This window comes from Molossus molossus, unplaced genomic scaffold (assembly GCF_014108415.1).
Source record: "Molossus molossus isolate mMolMol1 unplaced genomic scaffold, mMolMol1.p scaffold_m16_p_18, whole genome shotgun sequence".
Taxonomy (NCBI): Eukaryota; Metazoa; Chordata; class Mammalia; order Chiroptera; family Molossidae; genus Molossus; species Molossus molossus.
The window spans coordinates 16,077,196-16,105,157 of record NW_023425353.1 but is presented as its reverse complement, the minus strand read 5'-3'; the positions used below and the strand labels follow the sequence as shown (position 1 = coordinate 16,105,157).

At 37.4% G+C, this 27,962-nt stretch overlaps 1 protein-coding gene across 2 annotated transcripts; it reads right to left on the bottom strand.

Moving 5' to 3' along the window:
* Positions 1–7,060: 7,060 nt before the first annotated feature.
* On the bottom strand, positions 7,061–25,254 carry ARF4 (ADP ribosylation factor 4). Of its 2 annotated transcripts, none has more exons than XM_036266742.1 (6): positions 24,377–24,638; positions 17,409–17,489; positions 16,859–16,968; positions 12,764–12,835; positions 11,033–11,158; positions 7,061–8,312 (listed from the first exon to the last, which is right to left on the bottom strand). In XM_036266742.1, exons 1-6 carry the CDS (start codon positions 24,621–24,623, stop codon positions 8,226–8,228), a joined length of 723 nt encoding a protein of 240 aa, XP_036122635.1. In that variant the 5' UTR covers positions 24,624–24,638; the 3' UTR covers positions 7,061–8,225. The 2 variants fall into 2 exon arrangements, with proteins under 2 accessions (XP_036122635.1, XP_036122636.1); XM_036266743.1 differs by lacking the exon at positions 24,377–24,638 and adding an exon at positions 24,912–25,254 and having other exon boundaries at positions 7,351–8,312.
* Between the last annotated feature and the right edge of the window lie 2,708 nt (positions 25,255–27,962).

Below are 27,962 nucleotides of genomic sequence, written 5' to 3'. Positions count from 1 at the left end.
CTACTCATGAAGGGTAGTGACATTTGTAAGTGGACTTGGATAGTTGTAAATGTCCATTGTAAGCTCTAGGGCAACTACTAAAAAACGTCTTTTAAAGTATAACTGACATGTTAAGAAGAGAAAACAGAATCATATATAGTGCTCAAATAAAACCACAAAGGGCAGAAAAAATTGAAAAACTAAAATAGAAACAAAGAACAAGCGAAGCAATTAGAAAAATTACAAATATAGTAGATATTTACCCAGCTATGTCAATAATCACTTTAAACATCAATGGTCTAAGTGCACCAAATATGAGTCGGAGATTGTCAGATGGACCAAAACAAGACCTAGCTATATGTTGTCTATGAGAGGTTCACTTCATTATTATTTTTAAAATTTTTAAATTTATTTTTAGAGAGAGAGGAAAGGAGAGGGAGATAGAAACATTGATGAAAGAGAACATCGATCGGCTGCCTCCTACATGACACCCAATGGAGATTGAGCCCACAACCTGGGCATGAGCCCTGACCAGGCATCGAACCGACAACCTCTTGATGCATGGATCGACGCTAAACCACTGAGCCACACCGGCTGGGCTCATTTTATTATTTTTTAATTGATTTGAGAGAAAGAGAGGAAAAGATAGAGAAACATCTATTTATTGTTCCACTCATTGATGCATTCATTGGTTGATTCTTATATGTGCCCTAACCCAGGATCAAACCCACAACTTTGGCACATTGAGCCACCCAGCCAGGGCTCAAGAGGCCCACTTTAAATGTAAAAATAAAGACATATATAGATTAAAAGTAAATAGATATAAAAGACAAGTATCACATAATCTTACTTATATGTGGAATCTAATGAACAAAATAAAATAAACTGATGAACAAAATTGATCCAGAGACGTGGAAGCATGGAACAGATCAACAAATCTCATAGGGAAAGAGGGCAGGAAGAGATTAACCAAAGAACTTATATGCATATATGCTTATATGCATATATGACACAGACAATAGTGGGGTGAAGGCCTGGGTGGGGGTGAGAGCAGGGTGGAGGAAGTCATGGGGAAAAAAAGAGGGACATCTGTAATACTCTCAACAATAAAGATAATTAAAGAAAAAAAGTAGCCCTGGCCGGTTTGGCTCAGCGGTTAGAGCGTCGACTTGCGGTCCTGAGAGACCCGGGTTCGGTTCCCGCTAAGGGCGCGTACCTTGGTTGCAGTTTGTCCCCGGCCCTGGTCGGTCGTGCGGGTGGCAGCCACTCGATGTGTCCCTTCACGTCGATGTTTCTCTCTCTCTCTCTGTTCCTCTCTCTCCCTCCCACTCTACCTGAACCAAAAAATGGGAAAATGTCCTCAGGTGAGGATAAAAAAAAAAAAAAGGAAAAAAAGTAAATAGATACCAAGAGAATGAGAAGACAGACCAGACTGAAAGAAAATATTTGCAAAAGAAACATATGGAAAAGATCGTTATGCAAAATATAAAAAAAAAAATCTCTGAAAATGCAATTAAAAATGATCCGAAGACCTAAACCCCACCAGACACACAGATGGCAAATAAGCATATGAAAAAATGCTCCACACCATATGTAATTAAGAAAACTCAAATTAAAATGAGTTACCACCATACACTTAGTAGGATGGCCCAAATCTACACACACTCAACACCAAATACTGGTCAGGATGTAGAACAAGAACTCTCACACATTGCTGATGGGAATGCAAAATAGTATGGCCACTTTGGAAGTTTGATGGTTTCTTACAAAACTAAGCACTTTTACCATTACAATTCAGCAATCATACTCCTTGGTACCCAAAGGAGTTGAAAATTTATGTCCACACAAAAACCTGCACATGGACATTTATAGCAATTTTATTCATAATTGCCAACATTTGGAAGCAACCAAGGTGTTCTTCAGTAGGCAGACAGATAAACAGTAGTACATGAGCTATCAAGCCATAAAAAGATATGGAAGAAACTTAAATGCCTATTATCAAGTGAAAGTCGATGTAAAAAGGCTGTCTTGTATGATTCCAACTATGTAACATTCTGGAAAAGGCAAAACTATGGAGGCAGTGAAAATATCAGTGGTTAGTGATAAAGAGGTATGACTAGGTGGCCCACAGAGGATTTTTAAAGCAGTGAAAATAACTGTATACTATAACAATGGATATTATACATTTTTCCAAACTCATAGATGTACAACACCAAGAGTGAACCCTAAACATAAACTATAGATTTGGGGTGACTATGATGTGTCAATATAGGTTCATCAATTGTAACAATGTAACACTCTGGTGAGGAATGTTAATAATGGGAGATATGCATGTGTGGGGGTAGAAGGTATATGCGAAATCTCTATACCTTAATTTTTTTTGTAAATCTAAAACTGCTCTAAAAAATGTCTTAAAAAAAAGTAAATGGATGAAGATAGATACAAATACCATGTTAACACTAATAAAAAAAAGAAGTAGTTATATTGAATTTCAGATAAGACTTCAAAACAAGGAAAGTTAGAGATAAACGGGACATTTCATGATAAAGGGATCAGCTCTCCAAGACCTAACAATTGTTAATACGTATGCACCAAACAATAGAATGTCAAGCTATATGAGGGGAGGCAAAAACAAACAAAATCTCGCAAGGAAAAATACAGGTGGGGCAAAAGTAGGTTTATAGTTGTTCACATGAAAAATAATAAACCGTTAATAAACAATAAAAGAATAAACTCGTGTTCCATGTACTCACAAGGGTAAACCTACTTTGCCCCACCCTGTATATGAACCCACTATAGTTAAGAGACTTCAACACCCCTCTATCAGAATGGACTGATCAAGTAGGCAGAAATCAGTAAAGACACAGTTGAAATCACCACCACCAACTATCAATTGGATATAACTGACATCTATAGACTATATCCATAGAATACACATTCTTCTCAAGCTCACACAGAACATCCACCAAGATAGCCCACATTCTGGGCCATAAACACACCTTCACAAATATAAAAGAAATCACACAGTGTCTACTCTCAGACCACAATGGAATCATACAAAAAATCAAAAACAGAAAGCTGGAAAATCCCCAAAAACTTAGAGATTAAACAACATACTTCTAAGACACAAAGAAGAATGTTGAGAGAAATTTTAAAGTGTTTTGAAATAAAAATAAAAACAACTTATATTTTGTGGGATGCAGCAAAATTGCTTGGAAGAGAATTAATTACAGCACTGAATTCATACTCAGGTTTCCACCACTATCTGAAAGCAGAGTGTTCCTATGAAAACTTTCACAAGCTGAAATGGCATAGTGAAGAGTGTCCCCTACTTTCTGAAAGTTCACGTTCCACTACTCTGCTTTTACAAAAGACCTACAACATTAAATGTAAGGTAAGGTAATGATAGCTTTCTTTTTTGTTTGTTTTGTTAATCCTCACCACAGGATATTTTTCCATTAATTTTTTTAGTGGAAGGGAAGGAGGGAGAAAGAGAAACATCAATACAAGAGACACATCAATTGGCTGCCTCCAGCACCACCCCCACTGGGGCCAGGGATCAAACCTGCAACCGACCTCGTGCCCTTGACCAGGAATCAAACCCATGACCCCTTGGTCCTGGGACCGATGCTCTAACTGCTGAGCCAAACTGGCCAGGGCATGATGGCTTTCTTTGTAAAAACAAAAAACCTCTTCAGATTTCTTTCCCTTAATGAAAACAGATACTAATGTAGGTCAGATGTCTTTCCCTTAATGAAAACAGGTACTAATATAGGTCTTCTGTTAAAATCTTAGTGGCATAACATGAACTTTTGGAAAGCAGTGGGTACTAGAATCTAAAAGCTTTCACGTTAGGAAACTAGAAAATGAGCAAACTAAATACAATGTAAGAGAAAATAAATAAACTGGGAGCAGAAATGAAATCTAAAACAAAATTAACTAAGCCAAAAGCTGTTTTTAAAAAAGACAAACTGAGGAGCATCGCCCAGCCTGTGTGGCTCAGTGGTTGAGCGTCAATCCATGGACCAAGAGATCACCGGTTCAATTCCTGGTCAGGCACATGCCCAGGTTTCAGGCTACATCCCTAGTGGCGGGGTATGCATGAGGCAGACAATCGGTATGTCTCCAATTGATGTTTCTACCTCTCTCTCTGTCTCAAAATCAATGACAACAAATAATTTTTTAAATTGACGAGCCTGGCTGGTGTGTGGCTCAGTGGTTGAGCACTGACCCATGCACCAAGAGGTCACTGGTTCAATTCCCAGTCAGGGCACATACCCAGGTTGTGAGCCCAATCCCCAGTGGGGTACATGCAGGAGGCGGCCCATTGATGTTCTCTCTCTCCCTCCCTTCCTCTTTCTTTAAAATCAATAAAGACCCCCCCACCCCAATTTGTTTTTAAAAGTTTAAAAAAAAAATTGATGAGGACATGTATCAGAAATGACAGCTGGGACATCACTAGATTCCATGGATTTTACAAGAAAGTTTGATTCCAGTAAATGATCTGAAATTACTATATGCGATAATTCTGTACATATGCTAAAGAAAACTGGAAATCTCAGTGAATGAAACACTGATACTCTGGAAAATTAAGATAACATTTCACTTGTTTTATTTAAAATAAAAAATATATAAGGTGAAGGGGGGAAATCCATGGAAAGATATATGCAACAAAATATCAAGATATTACATCACAGAAAAGCAACTGAGTGAAGTTCAACAAAAGACAAAGAGGAATATTATGGACTTTTAAAAAAAGCCTATTGGACAGAGGGATAGAAAACAGCCCTGGCCAGTTTGGCTCAGCCATTAGAGTGTCAACCCATGGACCAGAGAGTCCGGGTTCGGTCCCTGCTAAGGGCACGTACCTTGGTTGCAGTTTGTCCCTGGCTCTGGTTGGGGTCATGTGGGTGGCAGCCAGTCGATGTCTCTCTCTCACATGGATGTTTCTCTCTCTTCCTCCCTCTCTCCCTCCTGCTGTATCTGAAGATAAATGCAAATATGTCCTCAGGTGAAGATAAAAAAACAAACATATAATGGTTCTATCTTCAACTCTGATGTGGCGACAGCCTTTAAAGGAACCACAATTTCTCTTCAGTTTCTCTATTAACGTAACAATTATTTGACAGAATACTTTTTAATCTAGGAATATAATCAACTGTTCTGTACAACAGGGGGAGGTCACAGAGATCTCTTATTGATTGACCGACACTAAGTTTAACATTTGTGTGAATAGTAAGCACTGAATCTTGATAGTGCACGTATTTCATAAAAAAGTACTGCTTGTCAACAAATTAGGACAGTGATCATGTTATGTCTGCATCGTTTGCAGAGTATGTTAAAAACACAGGGAAAAGCATTATCGGTATTATCTCTTCATTTATATATTTTTATCCAAATTTACTCCTATTTGGAAAAAAAATAGAACTTGTCAATTTGATTCAACAAAAAACAAAAAACTACCCCAACTGGAGATGACGTAAAAGTAATCTCTTGCCCTGGCCGGTTTGGGTCAGTGGTTAGAGCGTCGGCCTGCGGACTCGAGTCCCGGGTTCAGTTCCCGCTGAGGGCACATACCTTGGTTGCAGTTTGTCCCGGCCCTGCTTGGGGTTGTGTGGGTGGCAACCACTCGATGTGTCTCTCTCACATCGATGTTTCTCTCTCTCTCTCTTTCCCCCTGCTCTATCTGAAGATAAATGCAAAAATGTCCACTGGTGAGGAAAATGGAAAAAAAAAAAGTAATTTCTTGGGGTAAAAAACGTACCAAATTAATTGCTTTCTTTAAAAAAAGGGGGGAGAGCAATATTGCAAATCTTTTTAACCCATTTAATGAAAATTAGGCAACTTTAGTTTCTTAATGCAATCATTTCCAACAATGATAGGAAAAACTGCCTTATATCACAAATACGTGAATTTTCTTTACTCCCTTTCTTCAGAGTATGCGAAAGCATCTTTGACTTACTTGGTTTAATTTAAAAACTTAATACAGTGGTAATTTAATTGATTCTACATTGTACCTACTTAAGTTTAATATCTCCTAATGAACCCCATAAAGCTATACATACTCTACCAGATCTTAGTTTTACCCACAAAGAAATACCTTTCTTATTTGGAGGTAAGAAGAGAAAATTCATATGGTGGGCTAAGAAAGTTGCAGTTACATCAAAGTGACACGCATTAAACGCATACTTTATCCCAGTAACCTGTTTGAAAATCATTGTCTACTTAATTCCAGTTTCGTTGCACTTGAACCAGTAGCTTTATTTTTTTTTTTTACAATTCAAAACTATGCATGTGTTTGGTTATGAAAATAAAATTTCAACCCACAAATTTATCTAAATCTATTCAAGCCATTAAGAATCATTAAAGCCCTGGCCAGTCTGGCTCAACAGTTAGTGTCGGCCTGCGGTCCAGAGACCCGGGTTCAGTTCCCACTAGGGGCACGTGCCTCAGTTGTGTGTGGTTTGTCCCCAGCCCTGGTTGGGTCGTGTGGGCGGCAACCACTTGATGGGTCTCTTTCAGGCCGATGTTTGTTTCTCTCTCTCCCCCTCCCACTCTATCTGAACAAAAAATGGAAGAATATCCTCGGGTGAGGATTAAAAAAAAAAAAACCATTAAAAAAAGCAAGGTTTATAAAATACATACAACTTTATAGACAAAAACTAAGTTACTCATAAGGTTACCAAGTCAAGTCCTTAAAAACTTTTTTTTTATTTTTAAATATGATTTTATCTATATTTTTTGGGAGAGGGAGATAGAGAAACATCGAAGGACTGCCTCTTGTACACATCCTCACAGGGGATCGAGCCTACAACCTGGGCATGTGCCTTCAACAGGAATAGAACCAGTGACCTTTTGCTGCATAGAACAATGCTCAAGCAACTGAGCCACTCCCGCCAGGGCCTTAATAATAGATGTAGTTAATGAGGCATATACCTTTACTGTCTTATTAACAAAAAATTAGTCACACGCATCTCTCTGCAGCTCTGAAATTTGTGAAGCTATAAAGTGCCTGTGAACGTTTTTCCTCTAAATAGAAAAGCAGCATCACTAATAGTCTATGTATTCTTCCATGAAACAACACTTAAACACATGCTTTCTGGGAAGTTCATTTTATTACAGCTTTTTACTCTTGATCTGTTTTTAGAAATGTACAGTGTCAAAATGGTATTTTATCAAATACAACTAAATTTTTTAAGCTGCTTCCCCACTCTGTTATATACACGATAGCAACCCATATTTTACTTCTAACTTAAACAATTAATAAACTCACTGGAATCTGTATTATTGTTCACAGTGTAAACTATATAAATCAACTTTGCTAAATAAGATCAATTTCAAACATCTTTCAGACTAAAAGAAAACACACAATTACATATTTTATCATTTTATTAGGAATAATTTCAAATGGGTTATGAAGAAGACTTATTCATTTGAGTTTGATGAGTTTTCCAAAAACTCTTAAGATATGTTCACCAATAAACAATAAAACCAGCAGAACTATCATATACTGGGCAAAGAGTCAGGCTGATACCAAAAGCAACATGCAACATAAAAAAGATACAATATAAAGACAGACAATCTGCTGGGTATTAAAAATCATCTCAGTATGAACTCTTTGCTACCAGCACAGAACTAATTAGCTATTGAATCCCAACCACACCAAGGTAAGCTTGGCTGATGGAAGTCAGGAGTCAATAATGAGGGGAAAAATAATAAGTTTCTCAGTGCAAGAGATCTCAATAGTGTTTTGGAGTATTTCCCTGGCTGGTACAAGCAGTATTAGAAAATCTTTTTGGCAAGGGAGAAAAATAAATACAAATGGAATGCTACATTTTGTTTTTAAATCAGCAGACTGTCCCAGGAATGATAAAGGTATCAGTAAAGTAGCAAGGGAATAACTTTAAAACATTATTTGTTGTGGGCTCAAAAAACATTCAAAACAGATTTATTTTAAGTTGTCACAATTGCTAAATCCAGGCATTTAGGCTTAAGGGAAGTAAAATTAAAAGAGGATATTTCTTTCCCCAAGTTAAGAAGAATTTTTTTTAAAACCAAGCATATTGCTAAAGTGCAACATTATACTTGGTAAACAATAATTGGCAACAAAATAAGTTTAAACGCTGTAATATTCTGCCCAAACCAGTCCCAGATACTGTTTAATAACCAAGATGCAAACTAATTTTGTTGTAACAAGCCTAGACCAATTCTATCAAACATGTCCTTGGTTAGATATCCAGTTTCATTTAACGTTTTGAAAGCTCATTCGACAGCCAGTCAAGTCCCTCATACAGACCAGTTCCTTGTGTAGCACAAGTAGCTTGAACATACCACTATAAAGAAAAAACAAGAAAGTACTTGATTAACATAAGACTATGTATAACACAGTGTTTAAAATTTCTGAATCAGAAAATTAATATTTTCCCCCAATGGCGCAGGGGTATTATTTAACCAGCAGTTACCATAAATGTATAGGAAAAAAAGAAAACAAACTATATAAAACCAAAGGAATCAGTAAATACATTAAAGTATTATATCTCAAATAATTAATTTTATATTTAATGATCTCAGTAACTGTATATAGATTGGGAGTTCTCTCATAACTCTTGCTTCTCAAAAAACTCACATTTAAAGCTACCCCTACCCATAACTTAAATTTAATCAACTATCCACTACTTAATCTAAAAAATTCATGGGAAGATTAGTAACTAATAAACTACCCACCTGGTCCTTATAACCCTTGTTTCCCATTTTTTTAAAAAAGTTCAAGCCCTGGCCGGTTTGGCTCAGCGGTCAGAGCATCAGCCTGTGGCCCAGAGAGACCCGGGTTTGGTTCCTGCTAAGGGCATGTACCTCGGTTGCAGTTTGTCCCCGGCCCTGGTTGGGTTGTGCAGGTGGCAACCACTCGGTGTGTCCCTTTCACAATGATATTTCTCTCTCTCTCCCTCACACTCTATCTGAACAAAAAATGGAAAAATTGCCCTGGCCAGTTTGGCTCAGCGGTTGAAGCGTCGGCCTGTGGACCAGAGTCCCAGGTTCGGTTCCCGCTAGGGGCATATATATATATAAAAGGAAAAATGTCCTTGGGTGAGGATTAAAAAAAAAAAAAGTTCAAAATACAGGAGGCAACATTTTAAAAGAGTATAGGCTTATTTTTTTAGAGATAAGCTTTTCAGATAATTTCACTATCTTATGCATTCCAAAGAGTTCTACTTTTTTTTAAAAAATCTCACCCGAGGATGTTTTTCTACTTCTCTTCAGACAGAGTGGGAGAGAGGGAGAGAGAGAGGAAGAGAGAGGGAGTAAGTGAGAAACATTGAAATGAGAGGGACACATCGACTGGTTGCCTCCTGCACAATCCTGACCAGGCAGGGGACAAACCGCAACCTAGGTACATGCCCTTGACCAGAATCGAACCCACAACTCTTTGGTCCACAGACCAACACTCTAATCACTGAGCCAAACCAGTCAGGGCTAAAAAGTTCTACTTTTTAATATAGTAATCAATCTTATCTTCAGTAATTGTGTGTACTGCCATAAAAAGTTACAAATACAAAAAGACTCAGAAAGCAATTTAATTAACCTAAAAGGGATAGTTTATTTTATTATTTTCTTTATTCACTAGTTTTATTTTGCCTTAGAATAAAATCCTTGGTTTAATATGGCAAAACCACTGCAAATATACCACGTTGCCAAGTATTATTTGAATATAAAACACCTCAGTAACCTAGAAGGCTGGGAAAAGGCATGAATTAATATCTTCATTACATGAAAAACTGGTATCATTTGCAGTTTACTATGTCAAACAGTCTTTACAGTTACTGCCACAGCACTGTATTTGCCTTGTTGACAAGATCATGAAAGACTACTGTAGCTTATATATAGTTTGTGATATCATCTTTACAAATAAAACCATGTTGTGTTTTGCCAATATTTAAATCACTGATATAAAATAAGCTATTAGAGAGTATTTATAATTTTAAATTCAAAACTTACTAAGTATACATAATTATAGATCCCACAAGCTTTTGACATTATCATGCAAACAGTACAAAACAATATCATCTAAAATATGGCTGCTAAAAATCAAATTATAATTTATTTGCTGCAGCGCTAATGAAGATATAAAATTAAAACTATCAATAATCTTTCAATATTACATTCACATACAGTACACTTTTCCACATATTTATCAATACTAAACAGTCTGAGGATGAAATTAACATAAAATAAAGGTATTTAAATCTTTAGATCCTAAACAGGTATTTATTAAAAGCTAAAAAAAAAAGAAAAAGCCCAGCCCTGGCCAGTTTGGCTCAGCGGTTGAGCGTCAGCCTGTAGACCAGAGAGTCCCAGGTTCAGTTCCTGCAATGGCACATACCACCAAAAAAAAGCCCAACTGGTGTGGCTCAGTAGACTGAGCATCGACCCATGCACCAAGAGGTTGTGGGCCAAATCCTCAGTGGGGGGCATGCAGGAGAAGGCCAATCAATAGTCTCTCTCATCGATGTCTGTCTCTCCCCCCCCTTTTAAAATCAATAAAGAAAAAAAAAATTTAAAGCTAAAGAAAGAAGAAAATATCAGCATATGCTAAAGTGAAACTGAACACATTTATAAAGGTATGAAATAAAGCCTGAAAGTGCATGTTTGTATAAGCAACAATACACTAAAGTAAAATAATGTGTTCATTATCTGTTCAAAGAAGACAGTAAATAAATTTTTATTTTTATTTTTATCCTCACCCGAGGACACTTTTTCATTCTTTGTTCAGATAGAGCAGGAGGGAGAGAGAAAGAGAGAGAAACATCGATGTGAAAGGGACACATCGAGTGGCTGCCACCCGCACGACCAACCAGGGCCGGGGACAAACTGCAACCGAGGTACATGCCCTTAGCGGGAACCGAACCCGGGTCTCTCCGGACCGCAGGCCGACGCTCTAACCGCTGAGCCAAACCGGCCAGGGCAGTAAATAAATTTTTAAACTAAATATCAGCTAAAACAATTATCCTAATAATTTTAATAGTCAAGGAGTTAATATAAACCAAATACTTACTGTTCTGTTACGAAGAGACTGAAGACCTAATTTATCTGTCATTTCACTGATGGCCATAGCATTTGGCAAATCCTGTTTGTTTGCAAAAAGCAGCAACACTGCATCTTGCAACTCATCTTCCTGAAGCTAAAAATAAAAGCTAAGATGTTAGCAACTATAAAACTGGAATCCAATTATTGTAACAAACTGGGTAAAACACTGTCTTCCTATATATACTATTTATTAAATAACAACCCAATTTCTCTATATAAAGTTAAGGTATTCCTACAACTTAAATCTCTTATCCTTCAGTTTTTAAATCCTGAGCAAATAATTATATGCCTTCAAAAGCAGAACTTTTTCAAGCCAACCATCCTATATTCCATTAAGGTAAATAATTTATTCAGTCTTCATGATCATCCACTGGAGGTCAGAACTGGCAAGGACAAGAAATACATATGGCAATAAATATTTATGATTGGATCTTGGTACTTAGTAGTAAAAGTATTTAGATAATGGTTCTTTTTTGGACTTTTATCCTTTCCAGTCAGCTGAACTAACACTGGAACAATAATACAATGATTAGGGCATTAACAATATCATGAAAAATACAAGAATCATACCAAGACTAGAAAGCCAGTAAAAATGAGGTACTGATACATGATACAATATGGATGAACCTTGAAAACTTATGCTTAGTGCAAAGTAACAAAAAATTTAAGAAGTAACAAAAGACCACATTATGGCATGATTCCAATTATATGAATGTCCAGAATAAGCATAAGTATAGAGAAAAGAAAAAGATTAGTGGATTTCAGGGCTGAGGGTGTGGGGTGAAGTGGGGAAAGGAATGGGGAATAAATACTAATAGTTCTACAATTTCTTTATGTGCCGATGAAAATGTTCTAAAATGAGACTGTAGTTTCATTTTGTAAACTAAAAACCACCAACTTGTATATTTTATTTTAAATGAATGAAGTTTATGGTATGTTACTTTTATCTCAAAGCTATTTGCAAATAAATAGACAAAAAAAACCACCAGTTTAGTTACACATACACTGACACAATGGTTTTACAAACTGCACTCTGGTCTCAGAAGCAATGAGTAAGAATTAAAATTTCATTTCAGTAAATATTTTATGGCCACAATTTGAAACCATGACAAGTTTCCTCAACATCACCCCCCCCCCCAGGCTTTTTAGCAATACAAACACATGAAAATATTAATTCAATACACGGTAAGGCCAAAATGCCACTGTCAACCAAAATCCTACTACCTTCGGGTGGAATTCTTTATCATGGTTACTATTACGAAACATTTCAAAGTATGCACTGTAGATGCAATAAAGAGAAAACTGAACTTAATGACCTTAGGAACAAAGAATTTGAACCAGAATCCCCACGTCACAAGTTTCAAAACTACAGGTTTTATATCTATAAAATAAAAGACTGGACTAATGTAAACCTCCTCAACCAGAGATAAGCATCAAAACCAGTCATGGAGCATTCTAAAAACAAGCTGGGCTTTCCTCGTAACTTACTGAAATAGCTACTCTTCTGTGTGTTTTTGTAAAAAGCTCTACAGATTTTTATGTGCATTCTTAAGAACCTGTGATGATAGTTCTTAGGGTTCTTTCTAGCTCTAAAAAGTTTCAGTTGTGTAATCTAATCACAGTTAACATGTGCCAGCAACTAACACTGTCACTCAAAAATATGCATCCTAAAAATAATAAATTTAAAAAATATTTTTACCATTTTTTGCAGCTCTTCAGCTCCTTCCTGAATTCTTTCACGATCATTGCTATCTACCACAAAAATAAGACCCTGGAAAAAAATTGTTTAAAGTATGACAGTTAAATTTAAAGGACACACTAAATATAAAACACAAGTATACAACTATAGGCAGCAAAACCATATTAAGAGGTAAATGTTGACATGAAAATGTCCCATTATTAAAAAAAAGAAAACAGGGCTCTAAATACTGAAAACAAATTTGAGCACTATTTTTTATTTCAATTGAACTTTTATTTTAAATCAAAAGAAATCTTACTCTTAACTGATAACTTTTCTCAACTGCACTAAGAATAAATTTTACCCAATTCCCCTCCTTCCCTATGTCCTCGCATGTTTAAGTACAGGTAAGTTTAAGCAACAAAATGGCCACAAGTGGGAACAAAAGAAAAAGAATAAGCCAAAGATTCATAAATTTACTAACTGAACCCATTTAAAGGTGCGCAAAAGTGTTAAAAAAAAAAGGGGGGGGGGGAGGCACACTACTTTAAGTTTTAATATGCTTCAGCAGAAAAAGTTAGCCTTGTCCCAGAATGTTCCCTGCCAACTCTATCAGGGTCAGTAAGTCTTGAGAAAAACATATTTTTAGAAATTCATGGCTGACTTATCAAACAAGAAATTCTTAACAAAAAGGAAGGTAGTAATCATTCCTTTTTTAAAAAATTTTTTCTTTTTGATTTGAACGGGGTGGAGATAGAAACATTGATGAGAGAGAACACTGACTGGTGGCCTCCTGAATGCACCCCACTGGGGATAGGGCCCACAACCTGGGCATGTGCCCTGACCAGTAATCAAACCAGCAACCTCTTGGAGCAAGGGTCAACCAGTGAGCCACGCTGGCCGGGTGGTAGTAATCATTCTTAAAGATGTTCACAAATTGCCCTGGCCAGTTTGGCTCAGCGGCAGAGCATAGGCCTGTGGACCAGAGTCCCAGCTTCGGTTTCTGCTAGGGGCACATACCATTAAAAAAAAAAAAAAAAAAGATATTCACAAATATTAGAATTCTATACTACAGAAAAAATGGAATTGGGAAGCAGTTAGTTGAATTAAAACTTTCCTAAAAACTTTCAAATGGAAAAGTATAAAAAATTTTTCAATGGGAGGGCAGATTAATTTTATGGCTTTATTAAAATCTATTCCTATTAATACAAAAGTGATTATTTTGAATATTCTCCCACAACCCTGATCACAGAATATTTATGATCATTTGTCAACTTTAATCACAAACTGACTTGTTATTACTTATGTAAGTAACTAGATTAAATCCAGAGGGCAAAGGTCTTTGTATTTACCCCTAATTATTTCATATAATATCCTTTTGAACTAGCAACTTTCAAACCTATTTCCTTTAACTCTGTTGGAAACCATCATTTTACACATTCTAACCTTTTAAACAACTTTTAGTGCTATGGAAAGACAGCTAAATTCAAATCTTATCAATACTTACTATTTATATAAATTATCTAATCCTTAAACATGCCTCCTCTGCCACCAACTTTAAAAACCTTTTAAAAACTAAATGTAATCACAGAGGTACAAAAAATATCTAGCACAGTGCTTGGCTTATCACAGGCATTTAGTTCACGTTGTCGCCTACTATTCCCAAAGCTGTTCCTTTTTAGAATCTACTCCTCTTAAAGAGTTCATTAATGCCTCTAAAACAATCTACTTTTTTCTGTACTAACAATTCATTTTTATTGTTTTAAAATGTTAAGTAATGCTATCAGTTCCAAAGTAATTTTATTTAGAAACAGAATTATTTTAAGAATAAATTCTAAGTTATTCACTCCCTTGAACAGCATAGAGAAGAGCTAGAATTCTAAAGATAAGCCTGGTTACTAAAAGAAAAGAATACATAAATGGCCAAATATTTACTTAATTGTTTAGAACAAAACAATTGGATATACCTAGTGAGGGAAAAGGAATTTACTACAACAAACACTGCGTGCTGGATGGTTCACACAAAAGCATGGTTATAAATGGCATAATTAGTTTTTTAAATTTTATAACTAAAAGAACTAGTCAGAAATGCTGGAAAAACTAGTTATAAGAGATCAGCTGTGATTAGGTAACACACAAAGCTTTCTCCAGCAGGCATAAAATCCCCAAGAAGAAGTACTTGGACTTTTGATTTAAGGTGATCCAAAGAGTCAGGAATAGATCTCATCTTAAATTAAGATCACAAAGTAAATTACAAGCATTCTAAACAAATCTAGGGATAAGACCAGGTTACCCTTGGTTAAGAATGATAAAGTTTAGGATTAACAGTTTTACTTCACACCTAATTTTACTTCAAATGTATGTTCCCTGGCCCAGCTGGCATGGCTCAGTGCACTGAGCATTGTCCCAAGGACTGAGAAGTCCTGGCTAAAGTTCCTGGGTTGCGGGCACGATTCCAGGTGAGTGTGTATGTGGGAGGTGGCCAGTCCATACGTGTCTCTCTCTCCTCCTTCCTCTCTAAAAAAAGCAGTAAGAACGTATTTTTTTTTAAAAAGCATGTTCCCTAAATGAAATACCTATGACTTTATTTTTTCCCTATGACTTACTTAAAAATAATCCTAAAGGTGAAGTACCTTAGAGAGGAGTACCAATTACACAAATATGGCTATATTCTCTAATAACTGAAGTAAAGTAATAGACATGTGGGAGTTTATTATGTTATACTCTCTTCTTTTGGGTATATTTGAAAATTTCCCCCAAAAAAGTTTTTAAAAGCATGTGACTCATATCAAAATATCTTTTCTAACCACAGCTATGCTAACATTCTAATTTTTAAATAAAAAAACAAGCCACTTACTTTACAAGGCATATTACTTAAACCTGGTTGCTCCAGCCATTCATCTGGGGTATTCACTGCCACCTGGTGGCAATGTACCTCACTTGTATACAATGGTATAAAAATGAAAGAAAAAGAATGATGGATATATGCAAATCGTAAACATATGAAGTGCTTGTTAACATTCCACATTACTTTGGAAACACAATATAGAGTTGGAAGCAGGTTAAACAGAAATGTAGAGCAATAACCAGCTCTCTAGTCTTAGATAAGTCATTCCAAGCTTCAGTTTCTTCACATTAAGACAGACTAGAGCAGTGGTTTTCAAGAGGGAGCAATCTGGGGTATTGCAGCTGGGTTGGGGGGAAGAAGGGTGTTGCTAATGGAAGAAGCCAGGAATGCTGCTAAATATCCTACAATGTGAAAGAGAGCCCTCCCTTCACCCAACAACAGAATTATTCAGCCTGAAATGTCAACAGTGTTGCTGCTGAAAAACTCTGTACTAGAGCCTTGCTCCTCAAAGGTCCCACACCTGCAGCACCACCACCTGAGAACTTGCTAGAAACCTCAGACCTTATTTAGCTAGGCCCTAGTGAACTGATTCATATTTTAACAAATACCCAGGTAATTAATAGGAACATTAAAGTCTGAGAAGCACTACTAATGCCTAGTTTATATTCCCAGAGATTATGATCAAAGTGGTCTGGGGTTATGATCAGGGATTTGGGATTCTGAAAGCTCTCCAAATGTTCCAATGTGCAGCAGCCAAATTGAAAACTTCTGTTCTAATGTCTCTCTCATGCCGTTATCATATACACTACATAATAATATAAAATTATCTTACAAATCAACAAGGCATATCTATCTTAATATATTTTTACAATTTATTTTAATAAAGTAAACAATTTACCGGGCTAAACAAAGGACTACTGTCGTATACTCATTAAAAACTATAATGACAGAAAGTTTATACAGACCTTACTTTCTAAACTAATAAAGAAACCAATGGCATTACTGATGAGACATTGAATTCAATCTTGAAAATAACTCGCCCCCCACTTAAAAATATTACTATGATGGCTATGTAACTCTTCCGCCCTCAGTAATTTAGCCTTTAAAAGACTGAGTAAGAGTCCACTGACAAATATGTAAGTAGTGATAAGAAGAATGCCAACTCATATAGTAAACACCAACAGCCAGTTAAATAGTAAATATTAACATAAACTTTAGAGCATGAAACCTATAAAGAAAGGTTATAAAAAATGTATAGCACTCCTTACCTGGGTATTCTGGAAGTAATGCCTCCAGAGAGGCCTTATTTTATCTTGACCACCAACATCCCATACTGTGAAACAAATGTTCTTATATTCTACTGTTTCCACATTAAAACCTACAAAAAAAAAAAAGAAAGAAAAAGACTGTTGTGCACATTAAGAAAATAATCCCTTTACTGTGGAATTCTCAGAATTGCTTTTTTTTAAAGTCCCACTAAATAATCAACAAACTTAAAAAAACCTAGGAGTTGTTATCATGAAGGCATGTTGTACATTTGTCTAAACCCATTGAATGTAATACCAAAAATAAACCCTAAGGTAAATGTGGTCTGGGTAAATATGAAGTGAAGATGTAAATTCACCAATTGTAACAAATGTGTGTTGACAATGGGGAATGCTATGCATGTGTAGGGGCAAGGGATAATTTGGGGAACCTCCCAATTTATCTGTGAAACTAAAACTGCTCTAAAAACATAAAGTCTTTAAAAACAAGGCAGTTTTCAAATTAAACTTTATTCTATTTCACGTTATAGTAATCACCTGTAAACTTTCTTACCAATAGTAGGAATGGTGGTGACTATCTCCCCTAACTTCAGTTTATACAGAATGGTCGTCTTGCCAGCAGCATCCAATCCAACTAGAAAAAGACATCACAGGTTTTAAATCTAGACCAAAATCATACACTAAGAAATAATTCTGCAACAAATATACAGTTTGAAAGCTCAAGTTCACTAGTCAAGGCACAAATGAGTTAGAAATAAAATTACCTCATTTCTGATTTCCAAAGGAAACACTTCCTACAGAAAGTGTTGCCTTTTCATTTTTTCTTTCTAGACCCAAAGAGATGGCATGTAGTAGTGAAAAGAAAATAGTATCAGACATTAATCTCTATATTTGCTTTGCCACAAACTAGTCAAGTACCTTTAAACAAGTCACTTTAAGAAACTGAAGCCAGAGGAATTAACTATATAAAATAAGGGGACTGGATATGATAATCTATGATCTCCTCCAACTAAAGTCTGTATTAATTCTATAATCTACTACCATTTTTAAAAACACAAATTATGCCTAGCTGGTGTGGCTCAGTGGTTGAGCATCGACCCATGCACCAAGAGCTCACCAGTGTGATTCCCAGTCAGGGCACATGAACAGGTTGTGGGCCCAATCCCCAGTGGGAGGCATGCAGGAGGCCACCAATCGATGTTCTCTCTCTCTCTCAAATCAATAAAGAAAAAATATTTTTTAAAAAAGTCTGAAGAATGGTTCTATCATATTCATCTCCAAAATATGTCTAAATTCCTAAAATGCTTCCTTTGAGGCATATACAAATGTGGAAGAAGGTGCCTATTTCTGGGGGGGAGAGGAGGGGAGGGATCCCTATTAAAACAAAAGGGCATACCACTTTATTACAGTAATTTGAAGAACAAATAATAGAATGCTTATTTTAAGAATGAATCTCTCAAAACCTACATATTCTACATTGTTTGCTAAAGCCTTCATAACTGGAAGGTCAATATCTAATAATCTCATTGAATGTACCATTGTTGTAAGGAGATCCCTGGATTTCCACTACCACAGATTTTGAAATTCAACTAAGTAGTGATTTAAGTAAGGATGCTTTTCATATATTTAATTCAAAGCAAGACTAAGCACATGAAACCAACCCTATTACGTTTTAAAAGAAAACCAGAAAAATCACCTCACTTACCTAATTTACACTCCGATGCAAATAAGTTTAATTTTTTTCAGTTACTTCAAAATAGAACTAAAGGCCACAGGCAATTCAGACTCCAATCCATATAACAACCCTTTTCTGCTCTGTTCCCTATAAAGGGTAGCTTTAAGAACTCTCTGGAAACTAGAGCATCTTATACCTTCTTATTCCTGTGTCCTCTAATCAAACTTTGTTCCCTACTTCTTTAACTGGGGATTCAGCCCTAGCTCACTGACATAAGAAAAACCAACTGTTACCAGGAAGTGTTTTGTTTTTTAAGTATGGAACATTACCAAAAAGATCAGAAAACATAATTCTAAAAAACACACAAAGAAACAAAAGTAGCTACCTTAAAGCTTGGCATCCTTAATAAAAATACAGAAAATGGGAAGAACATATGAATTTTCATTGTTCAAAAAAGCTAAGTCTCTTGAGAGCATAAATCCCCTCAGGTGATTTTGAGCCAATTTTAAAATAAAGCAAAAGTCCCCTTTAACTAAGTCCAAATACAATTAAGCCCAAGTCAAAAGAATTGAAATTGAGATACTGATTAGAAAAAAACATGTGAGTTAAGAGTTTGAGAACTATGGCACATGCCACTCCTCATGGAGATACAAATGGACCTCCTACTGCCATTTAAAACAATGTAAATCCGAAAATACTGACAAGGACTGAAAGAAAATCAAGACAAATTATAATTATATAACTATTTTAAGTTATAGTAATCTAATTTTTCTTTTAATAAAAGTTTTACACCTGCTAGTATGCATAATATTCTACTTAAATACTGTTAGATTTTTGGTAACAAAATAAACACGTTACTTTCATTAAAAAAAGAACAAATTTCCGAAATAGCAGATTTTCTTTATTAAAATGCTGAACTGGGTCTAGTTCCTGATGCATCTGTCAGAAAGATGACTACTTAAGAGCCTTGAATGAATATATACATATACATATATATATAATATATTTTAATAAGGTAGTTTACTAAATAATGCAACCATAAGGTTTTTAAAGCATCCACAAGTTAAAATAGAAGCCACATAGAAGATTCTAAAAATCACGTAGATATCTTTTGAGTTGCACCCAAAATTACAGTGCTATACATATGCAAACCATAAGTTGTTTTTTTTTATCCTCACCTGAGGACATTTTTCCATTTTTTTGTTCAGATAGAGTGGGAGGTAGAGAGAGGGAGAGAAACACTGACGTGAAAGGGACACATTGAGTGGCTGCCATCCGCATGCCCCAACCAGGGCCGGGGACAAACTACAACAGAGGTACGTGCCCTTAGCGGGAACCAAACCCGGGTCTCTCTGGACCGCTGGCCAATGCTCTAACCGCTGAACCAAACCGGCCAGGGTTTAAAAGGTATGTCTAGTGTCAGATTTAAGATGCACACATTAATGTTTACCATAACTTAAAACTCATTATATAGGTCTTTAGTCAAAAACGTGTTGGTCTAACAATATTGTGCCATTTTAGTAATTTCTTAGGTTTGTATTTCCTTAACATTCCAATATTTAGCAATGAGACCCACGAAATGAAAACTATAACCAATTCTCAACTAGCCAAGATAAGACTCTAATCTATACAGTCCAGTTATGTCCTCCCTCCCTTTCACCCCCTATAAACAACTCGATGTATTGAAAGATACACTGAGCCCTGGCTGGTTTGGCTCAGCGGTTACAGAATCAGCCTGCGGTCCAGAGAAACCTGGGTTCGGTTCCCGCTAAGGGCATGTACCTTGGTTGCAGTTTGTCCCCAGCCCTGGTTGGGTCGTGCAGATGGCAGCCACTCAATGTGTCCCTTTCACATCGATGTTTCTCTCTCTCTCTGTCTTCCTCTCTCTCCCTCCCACCCTATCTGAACAAAAGATGAAAAAATGTCCTCAGGTGAGGATTAAAAAAAAAAAAATTAAAAAAAAAGATACACTGAAATTACTTGCTCTCCTTAACTGGACCTACGCTTTGACCAAAGCGTTAGCAGCAACAAAACTACCCCCCAAAAATCTTTGCCAAATGTTAAAAAGTATGTCTACCAAACTATGGCAGCAATAAATTCTTATATTTTAACTTTTTTAATCCTCACTCGAGGATATTTTTTTTCTATTTACGTTCAGACAGAGTGGGAGGGGGACAGAGGAAGAGAAAGTGAGAGAGAAACATTGACATGAGAGGGGCACATCGACTGGTTGCCTCCCACGTGACCCTGACCATGGCCAGAGACCAACCCCAACTGCAAGTGAGGTTCGTGCCCTTGACTGGAATCAAACCCCTGACTCATTGGTCCTCAGGCCGACATTCTACCACTGAGCCAAACCAGACAGGAAAAAATACTTAAATTTTAAATTAAGCTAGATTCCAGTTATCGCTACTTGGAGAAAAAAAAAAAGAAAAAATGGAGATAGAAAAAACTGGGAAGAAAAAAGTATATTTTCAGATGCGTAAAATTTCAGATATATTTTTTCTTCTTCATTTTCCCTTTACCTTTCAAATTTTCTACAAGGAAGCCTGAAATACAACTTCATAATAATTTAAAATTGAGTGTTTACTATGTTCCAACCACATCACTAGGTAATTCCATACATTTTTATCATTTAATCCCCAAAATAGCCCTCTTTTTCAGATGAAGCAGCTGAGGTTCAGTAATGTCCCCAGAAACATAGGAGTGATAGGGAACAGAGAGTCAAACCCTAGATCTTGTGGAGAAATTAAATCCCTCATACTGGTGGGAATGTGAAGTGGTATAACTACTTTGGAAAACAGTTAATCAATTCATCAGAATCTTAAGTTAGTAAACATATGACCCAACATTCCACTCCTAGGTATTTATTCACCCAAGAGAATTAAAAACATATGCCCACACAAAAACTTCTTCACGAATGTTCATAGAAGTATTATTCATAATAGTCAAAAAGTGGAAACAACCACATTTCCATCAACTGATGAATGGATAAACAAAATGTGGTATATTATTACAACGGAATTACTGTTCAGCCATAAAAAGGAATGAAGTACTGCCCTGGCCGGTTTGGCTCAGTGGTTTAAGCGTCGGCCTGAGGACCAGAATCTCAGGTTTGATTCCGGTCAAGGGGCACGTACCTTGGTTGCAGTTCAGTCCCTGGCCCTGGTCGTGCAGGAGGCAACCAGTTGATGTCTCTCTCTCACATCGACGTTTCTTTCTCTCTTTCTCTCCCCCTCCCACGCTATCTGAAGATGAATGGAAAAATATTCTCGGATGAGGATTAAAAAAAGAAGAAATGAAGTACTAATACATGCTATTATTATGAATAAACCTAGGAAACTTGATGCAAGGGAAAGAAGCTAGACACTAAAGATCACACATTATATGACTCTATTATATGAAATATTCTAAATAAACAAACCCATAGAAACAGAAAGTAGATGAGTGGTTGCAAGAGGAATTGGGGTGGTGAGGGGAAACGACAGTTTATGGGTATGAATTTCATGTTATATGAATCACATCTCATTTTAAAAATTAAAAACGAAAACAAAACAAAATCCTAGTCTGATGCGAGAGCTCTCAAACAGTATTTACACACTGCCATCCTGCCTTCAGATTTTTCTGGCAGACATATTCTATCTTAACTATTTTATCTAATTACTCAAGAGGTCTGACCATCAGAGGATCCTTCCTCCTAAACCTCTCTGGTCCGTCCTCAAAAAAAGTCACATATAAGGGAAAAGCATAACTTTACCAGTATCTTTTAGAAAGCAACACTTTTTCAACAAGTTCAAAGAGTAGAATTAATAATTCCTCTACAGAACACATTAGTGGTTTTCAGATACAAACAAAATGTGAGGAGTCATTTACCAAGATTACATCTTAATAGATCAAGATATGGAGATCATACATAAAATAGCATAATGCAGGGCTACATGAAAGATATAAGATGGAAAATGAATTTAAGCTCTTATCAGTCACAGGAACTATTTCTCCTTGGAGGAAAAAAACTGTAACTAACAGATTTTTGTCAGTCTATAGTTTAAATTACTTTAAATATGATATTGTTTTTAACTAGTTTACTGTAGCCAATAACTTCAATTATCTTATTGAATTACTTGAACTTTTGGGAAAGTAGGTGTAGGAATAAAATGTAAAACTTCTCACAGTAATTTGGCAAACCAGATTCAGTAGCTAACTGCTTTTTTTCCCCTTTATTGATATGAGAGAGAGAGAGAAACATTGATGACAGAGAAGTAGGTAGGCCATCTCCTGCATGCCCCCTCCTGAGGATCAGGCCCACAACCTAGGCATGTGCCCTGACCAAGAATAGAACTGGTGACCTCTTGGTGCATGGGTGGACACTCAACCACTGAGCCACACCGGCTGGGCGGGGCAGACATCTTAGGAGTGTCCATTTATTTATGCTGTCACTCATAAAGCTGGACAAAAATGTCTAAGAATTATCAAACTTCCAAGTCACCTCTTTCTCTATTCATCATATGGTTATAATTCATTTGATAAATTAGTATAAAAATTGTCTTGTGCTGATTTACCCCGAAATTATAATGCAAAACAAGAATAGCAAACCTGAGTAACAAAAGAGTTAACATAAGTAATTCCAAATCAGGACTTCTATCCCCTGCACAAATGCACAAAGTTAATTACTTTTCCTCTTCCATTTTCTTTCCACCATTTTTAGGGGGTAGGGGGAGAAATGTTCTCCATACATAGTAGAAATAGAAATGTGCTTATAGTATAATTCTACCTTTCTTCTCCCTCTAAACTTGTAGCCTTCACAGAGACTAAGAAAGTGAAAAATGGCAATTCATTTCCAACAATTTTCAGTAAAAGGATCAAACATATTACATTTCCAGGAACGTACTCCTTAATCTTTCTAAGGAACAGGCTGACAATTCATTTGTCACAGTCCAAAGTCCTCCCATTTACTTCAGATGCTTTTTTCGACTGCCATTTCTCAGCGACTTTTAGAGCCTAAAAAATGTTTGCCCTCCTAAAATTCCTCTTCATAAATGAAATCCGAGAAATTCTTTGAGAGAAAATATTTTGATTTACCTTTGTGAATGATTCATTAACAACTGTTCCATGCATTGTGAAGAAGTTAGAATTTTAACAGGGAAATAAAAAAACAAAACAAATCTGTGTACCCTTAATCTTAATACACCTTGAAATATTACTGAAACTTATGTTGGAAAACTTTTAATGGTAGAATTCGAAAATAAAACCTTTACCCCTTCCACACTCTGGAAAACAAGGTAATGAACCAACAAGTTCCCATTTTAAAGTTGGAGGGGCACCTTTTGGCATTATTCGGGTCCATGGAGCTTAACTATCTATGATGCAGAGACCACTCACAGTACTACGGAGTGATGCTTACATCACTCAAATGACAAGCCCCTTCTCCTTCAGCTGAGCGAAAAATGACCCTGAAAAGCAGTTTTAAAAAAGCATATTTTCCAAAAGAATTTAAAAAGAACACCTTTGTAATTATTAAGAAGGCTCCTCTAAAATTAAACTCATGATGTTCAGTTACTGAATATTTGTTACCAGGTTTTAAAAAATTACTAAGTTTTCTTCATTAAACCTAGCCAGGTGGGCTAATAAAATTATCAATAAAAAATTAGCTTGAAAACCAGAATGAATCCAAATATATTTAGTTTTTAAGAGTGGCAAAATGCAACATATTCATGAAAAACTCAGTTTTTAGAGATATTAACAAGGAAAAGAAAAATATATGAAGCGGAACCCAGCGAGAAGCAAAGTTTAGCGGAGAGCGCTGAGGACTCCGGACTCTTCTGAACCCTTGGGTGCTCTTGTGCCACCTTGCTGGGCCTGGACACTTCCTCCCACGGCCGGCTCAGGGCTCTCGGCGACCGCTCGCTCACATACCACTCGAGTGTGCAGTGTGTGTACACGGGGCGGAAAGGGGGAGGAGGAAGGCTGGAGGCGCTCTCCCTCCCGACTGCTGTCCACACCCGGGGAAGAAGGGAGCCAGATAGCACTCTCAGAACCGGCCCCGCCAATGTCTTTCCGGGCTCTGCGAGATCCGAGAGTTCGCTTTCCCCACATCTCCGCCCAACCTTGTTGGGCTTCTAATAAGATCAAGGAGAGAAACCCAAAACGCAGAAGAAAGCCTTGCCCACACCGCTACAGGGCCTCTTACACAGGTCTGGGACGACCACCCCACCCTTCACCCCATTGTTCCCCCTTAAGAATTCCTCCCGACCCTCAACCGCCGCCCCTCCCCCACCACGGCGGTCTGAGGCAAAAACAGGCCCCGACGCCGCCGCAAACGTAGAAACCTGGCCTTCCTCGACCCCCACGGGGCTCAGACTCAGCTGTCGGCCGCTCACTCACCCATCAAAATGCGCATCTGCTTCTTGCCGAAGAGGCGGGAGAAGAGGGAGGAGATGGTGAGGCCCATGGCGGTAGTTGCACTTGCGATGGGCAGGAGCAGAAGGGGTTTGTAGCTTCCCCCGGCCTTCTCTTTTCAGGTTCCCGGCAAACTGAGCGAGAAGGAAGAGGAGCTAAGAACGAAAGAGGGCGGCAGGGAAGGCTCGCTAGCCGGCGTGTCGGACGAAGCTCCGGGACAGGAATTAGCGGGGCGCGGACCTGCTCGACTACTGCCGGGCAGCTCCGGCTCTAGTGTTAAGGCTTCGGCTGTGCCACGTCACGCGGCAGCCGCGGCGACTCCGGCAGCGGCCCGGCCCCTCCAACGCGGACAAAATCGCGTCACCGCCGGCCCATCCCCCCGCGCTTCCGGTGCTGCCAGAGCCACTGCGCCTGCGCACAGAACGGAGTGGCCAGCTTCGCTGACGTGCATCTCTAGTCGCCGCCACCTCCGGGACGTGGCTGCAGGAACCGGGAGAAGCCAGTTAGCACATGCGTATCGGGAGACAAAATCCCACAATGCCTCGTTTTGTCACTTCCAATCAGACTCCAGCGAATCGCTTCCGCCTGATAAGTGCATGCAGGAGGTTGTAATCCTTGCTTCCGGAAAGGTGGGCTATGCATTGTGGGTTAGGAGGTAGTTAACTTCCGATCTTTATGCCTTTTGGGCGTGCCCCTCTAACGCAACGCGCGCTGGGGATTCCCGGTTCCACGAACTCATTCCCTACTGGAGGGGTGAAGACGGGCCCTCCTTTCTCCGGAGATAATTGTTTAGACGCCGACAAGCAGACGGAGAGCCTGTAGCAACCGATGCAGAAACCAGGCCTAGAAGGCTTCAACCCCCACGCGAGGTCATACTGAAGATCCCTAATCTTAGGTCGAGACAAGAGACATTTTCAACTACTGCAGCTTTTTAAGAGAAGCCAGCGAGGAAGGCTTGCTTTTCTGTCTTTTCTCTCCCAGAGGCATGTAAACTCGATTCCTTATGTTGAGGAAGTGGGAAGCCTTCTCACTTTAAAAATACTTACGATCTTAATGTTTTCCTGATTACAAAATAAAGCATACGTCTTGTGAAACAAAAATGTATGAAAAGGCAAGTTCCCCATAACCTTCACCACTTCTCACATAGTCCCACATTGTTGGGGCAGTGTAGGATGCTCTCCCACTCCAAAGATCTCTTTGAAGTTTAACCCCCTTGTAAATATTTTCTTCACTAGATAAGGCACTCCGGCTCAAAGAATCATAACCGCTCTTCATAGTTATGGCTTCACTTCTTAATATTACTATTGACAACCCTCCTTTCTCCCACTTGTCTGAAAACGCTAAGAAGGCAGGACTCAAGTCCGTTTTGTGTTTTGTAATGCTCACCGGAGGACTTTTTTTTTTTTTTTTAATTGATTTGAGGGGAGGGGGGAGGAAGAGAGAGAAACACTGATGGGGGAAACATCCATGGGTTGCCTCTATGGGTCGCCCTCATGAACCCATAACCTAGGTATGTGCCCTGAGAGAACTGAACCTGCCGCCTTTTTTATGAACCACAACCTTTTTGATGTAAGGGAGGACGCTCCAACCAAGGCTAGTCTGTTTTCATATTCCTTTGCATTCCCTGAATTTGGCACACCATGACATTCAAATATGGTTGAATGATAGGGGACGGCTGAATAAATTATGGTATATCCATACTATGGAATACTATCAAGAATTAGAATGTAGAACTATAAATCTAATGAAAAGATCTCCCAGATATAATTAGTGGAAAAAGCCAAATAATGACAGAGTACCGTAAGTAATATAAAAGTGTAGACTTCCCCAGGTGTATGTGTAAATGCACAACAAGAACTTTGAAGTAGAATATGCAGTAGTGATAGTGGTTACCTGCTTAACCTGTATGGAGAGAGGAGGGAGCCTGGTTTGGGAATGATAGTCGAGAGAGCTTTATCTGTACTTTTTAAAAATCCACTTTATTGAAATATAATTTACATGCAATAAAATTCACCTATTTTAAATGTACAGTTTGATAAATTTTAAACAAATGCATATAGCAGTGTAGTCAACACTATAATCATGATATCAATCATATCTATTACCCAAAAAAGTTTCTTCATACTCCTTAGAATTCATTCTCACTTCCAGTCCCTGGCCCACCACTGATCTGCTGTCACTATAGCTTTGCCCTTTCCAAAGTTTCATATAAATGAAATCATATGGTATGTAGTCTGAGTGTGGCTTCTTTCATCTAGTGTAATGATATGGGGATTAATCCATGTTATATCATGTATCAATAGTTTGTTCATTTTTATTGCTGAGTAGTATTCCATTGTGTGACTATACCAAATTTCTTTATTCATTCACTAGTTGATGAGCACTGGATTATTTAAAGTTTTGAACTTTTATGAATAAAACTTTCTGAATATTTTAGTATGTGTTTGTGCATCCAGTATTAACTTACTTTTACAAAATGAATTTATCCATGCGCTACTTATATAAAAAGTAATCTTCAAATCTGATGAATGAGTTAACCAGTGTTTGACATATATTCTTACATATTTTCCTTTCTGAAATACTAACATCTCTATATAAATGTTAATGAGATTTTGTAGTCTGAAACAATGCCTTTTTCGATTTAATAATATACTGTGGACATTTTAAAATATCAGTAGTTATACATTTAACTCATTCTTTTTAAGGGCTGCATTCCATTGTATGCCTATAAGATAACCTATCTGTCAAATTGTGAAACATGCATACTCTTTAATCCAAAAATTTCACTTCTAGGAATTTGTGGTAATCAAAATTTCCCTCAAGTTTGCTATGTGTTACTTGTAAGAAGTTTAGACAATGTTCATTACAGCATTGTTTGTAATGGAGAAAACTGGAACCATCAATATTTTTTAAAAAGAAATATTTAAATCTCCCTTTATTTGTTCCCCTCACTAATCACTAGTCCAGATAGTCCAATTTTGCTTTTGTTTTGCTACATTTTATAAATTCACAATGATAGTCCTGGCCGGTTTGGTT

Coding starts and splice junctions, on each gene's coding strand:
- ARF4 (XM_036266742.1), bottom strand. CDS start 24,623: ATGTGGGGAAAGCGAACTCTCGGATCTCGCAGAGCCCGGAAAGACATT. Junction 11,159..12,763: donor CTGAAGAGCTGCAAAAAATG/GTAAAAATATTT, acceptor TTTTATTTTTAG/CTTCAGGAAGATGAGTTGCA. Junction 8,313..11,032: donor AGTCTCTTCGTAACAGAACA/GTAAGTATTTGG, acceptor TTTTCTTTATAG/TGGTATGTTCAAGCTACTTG.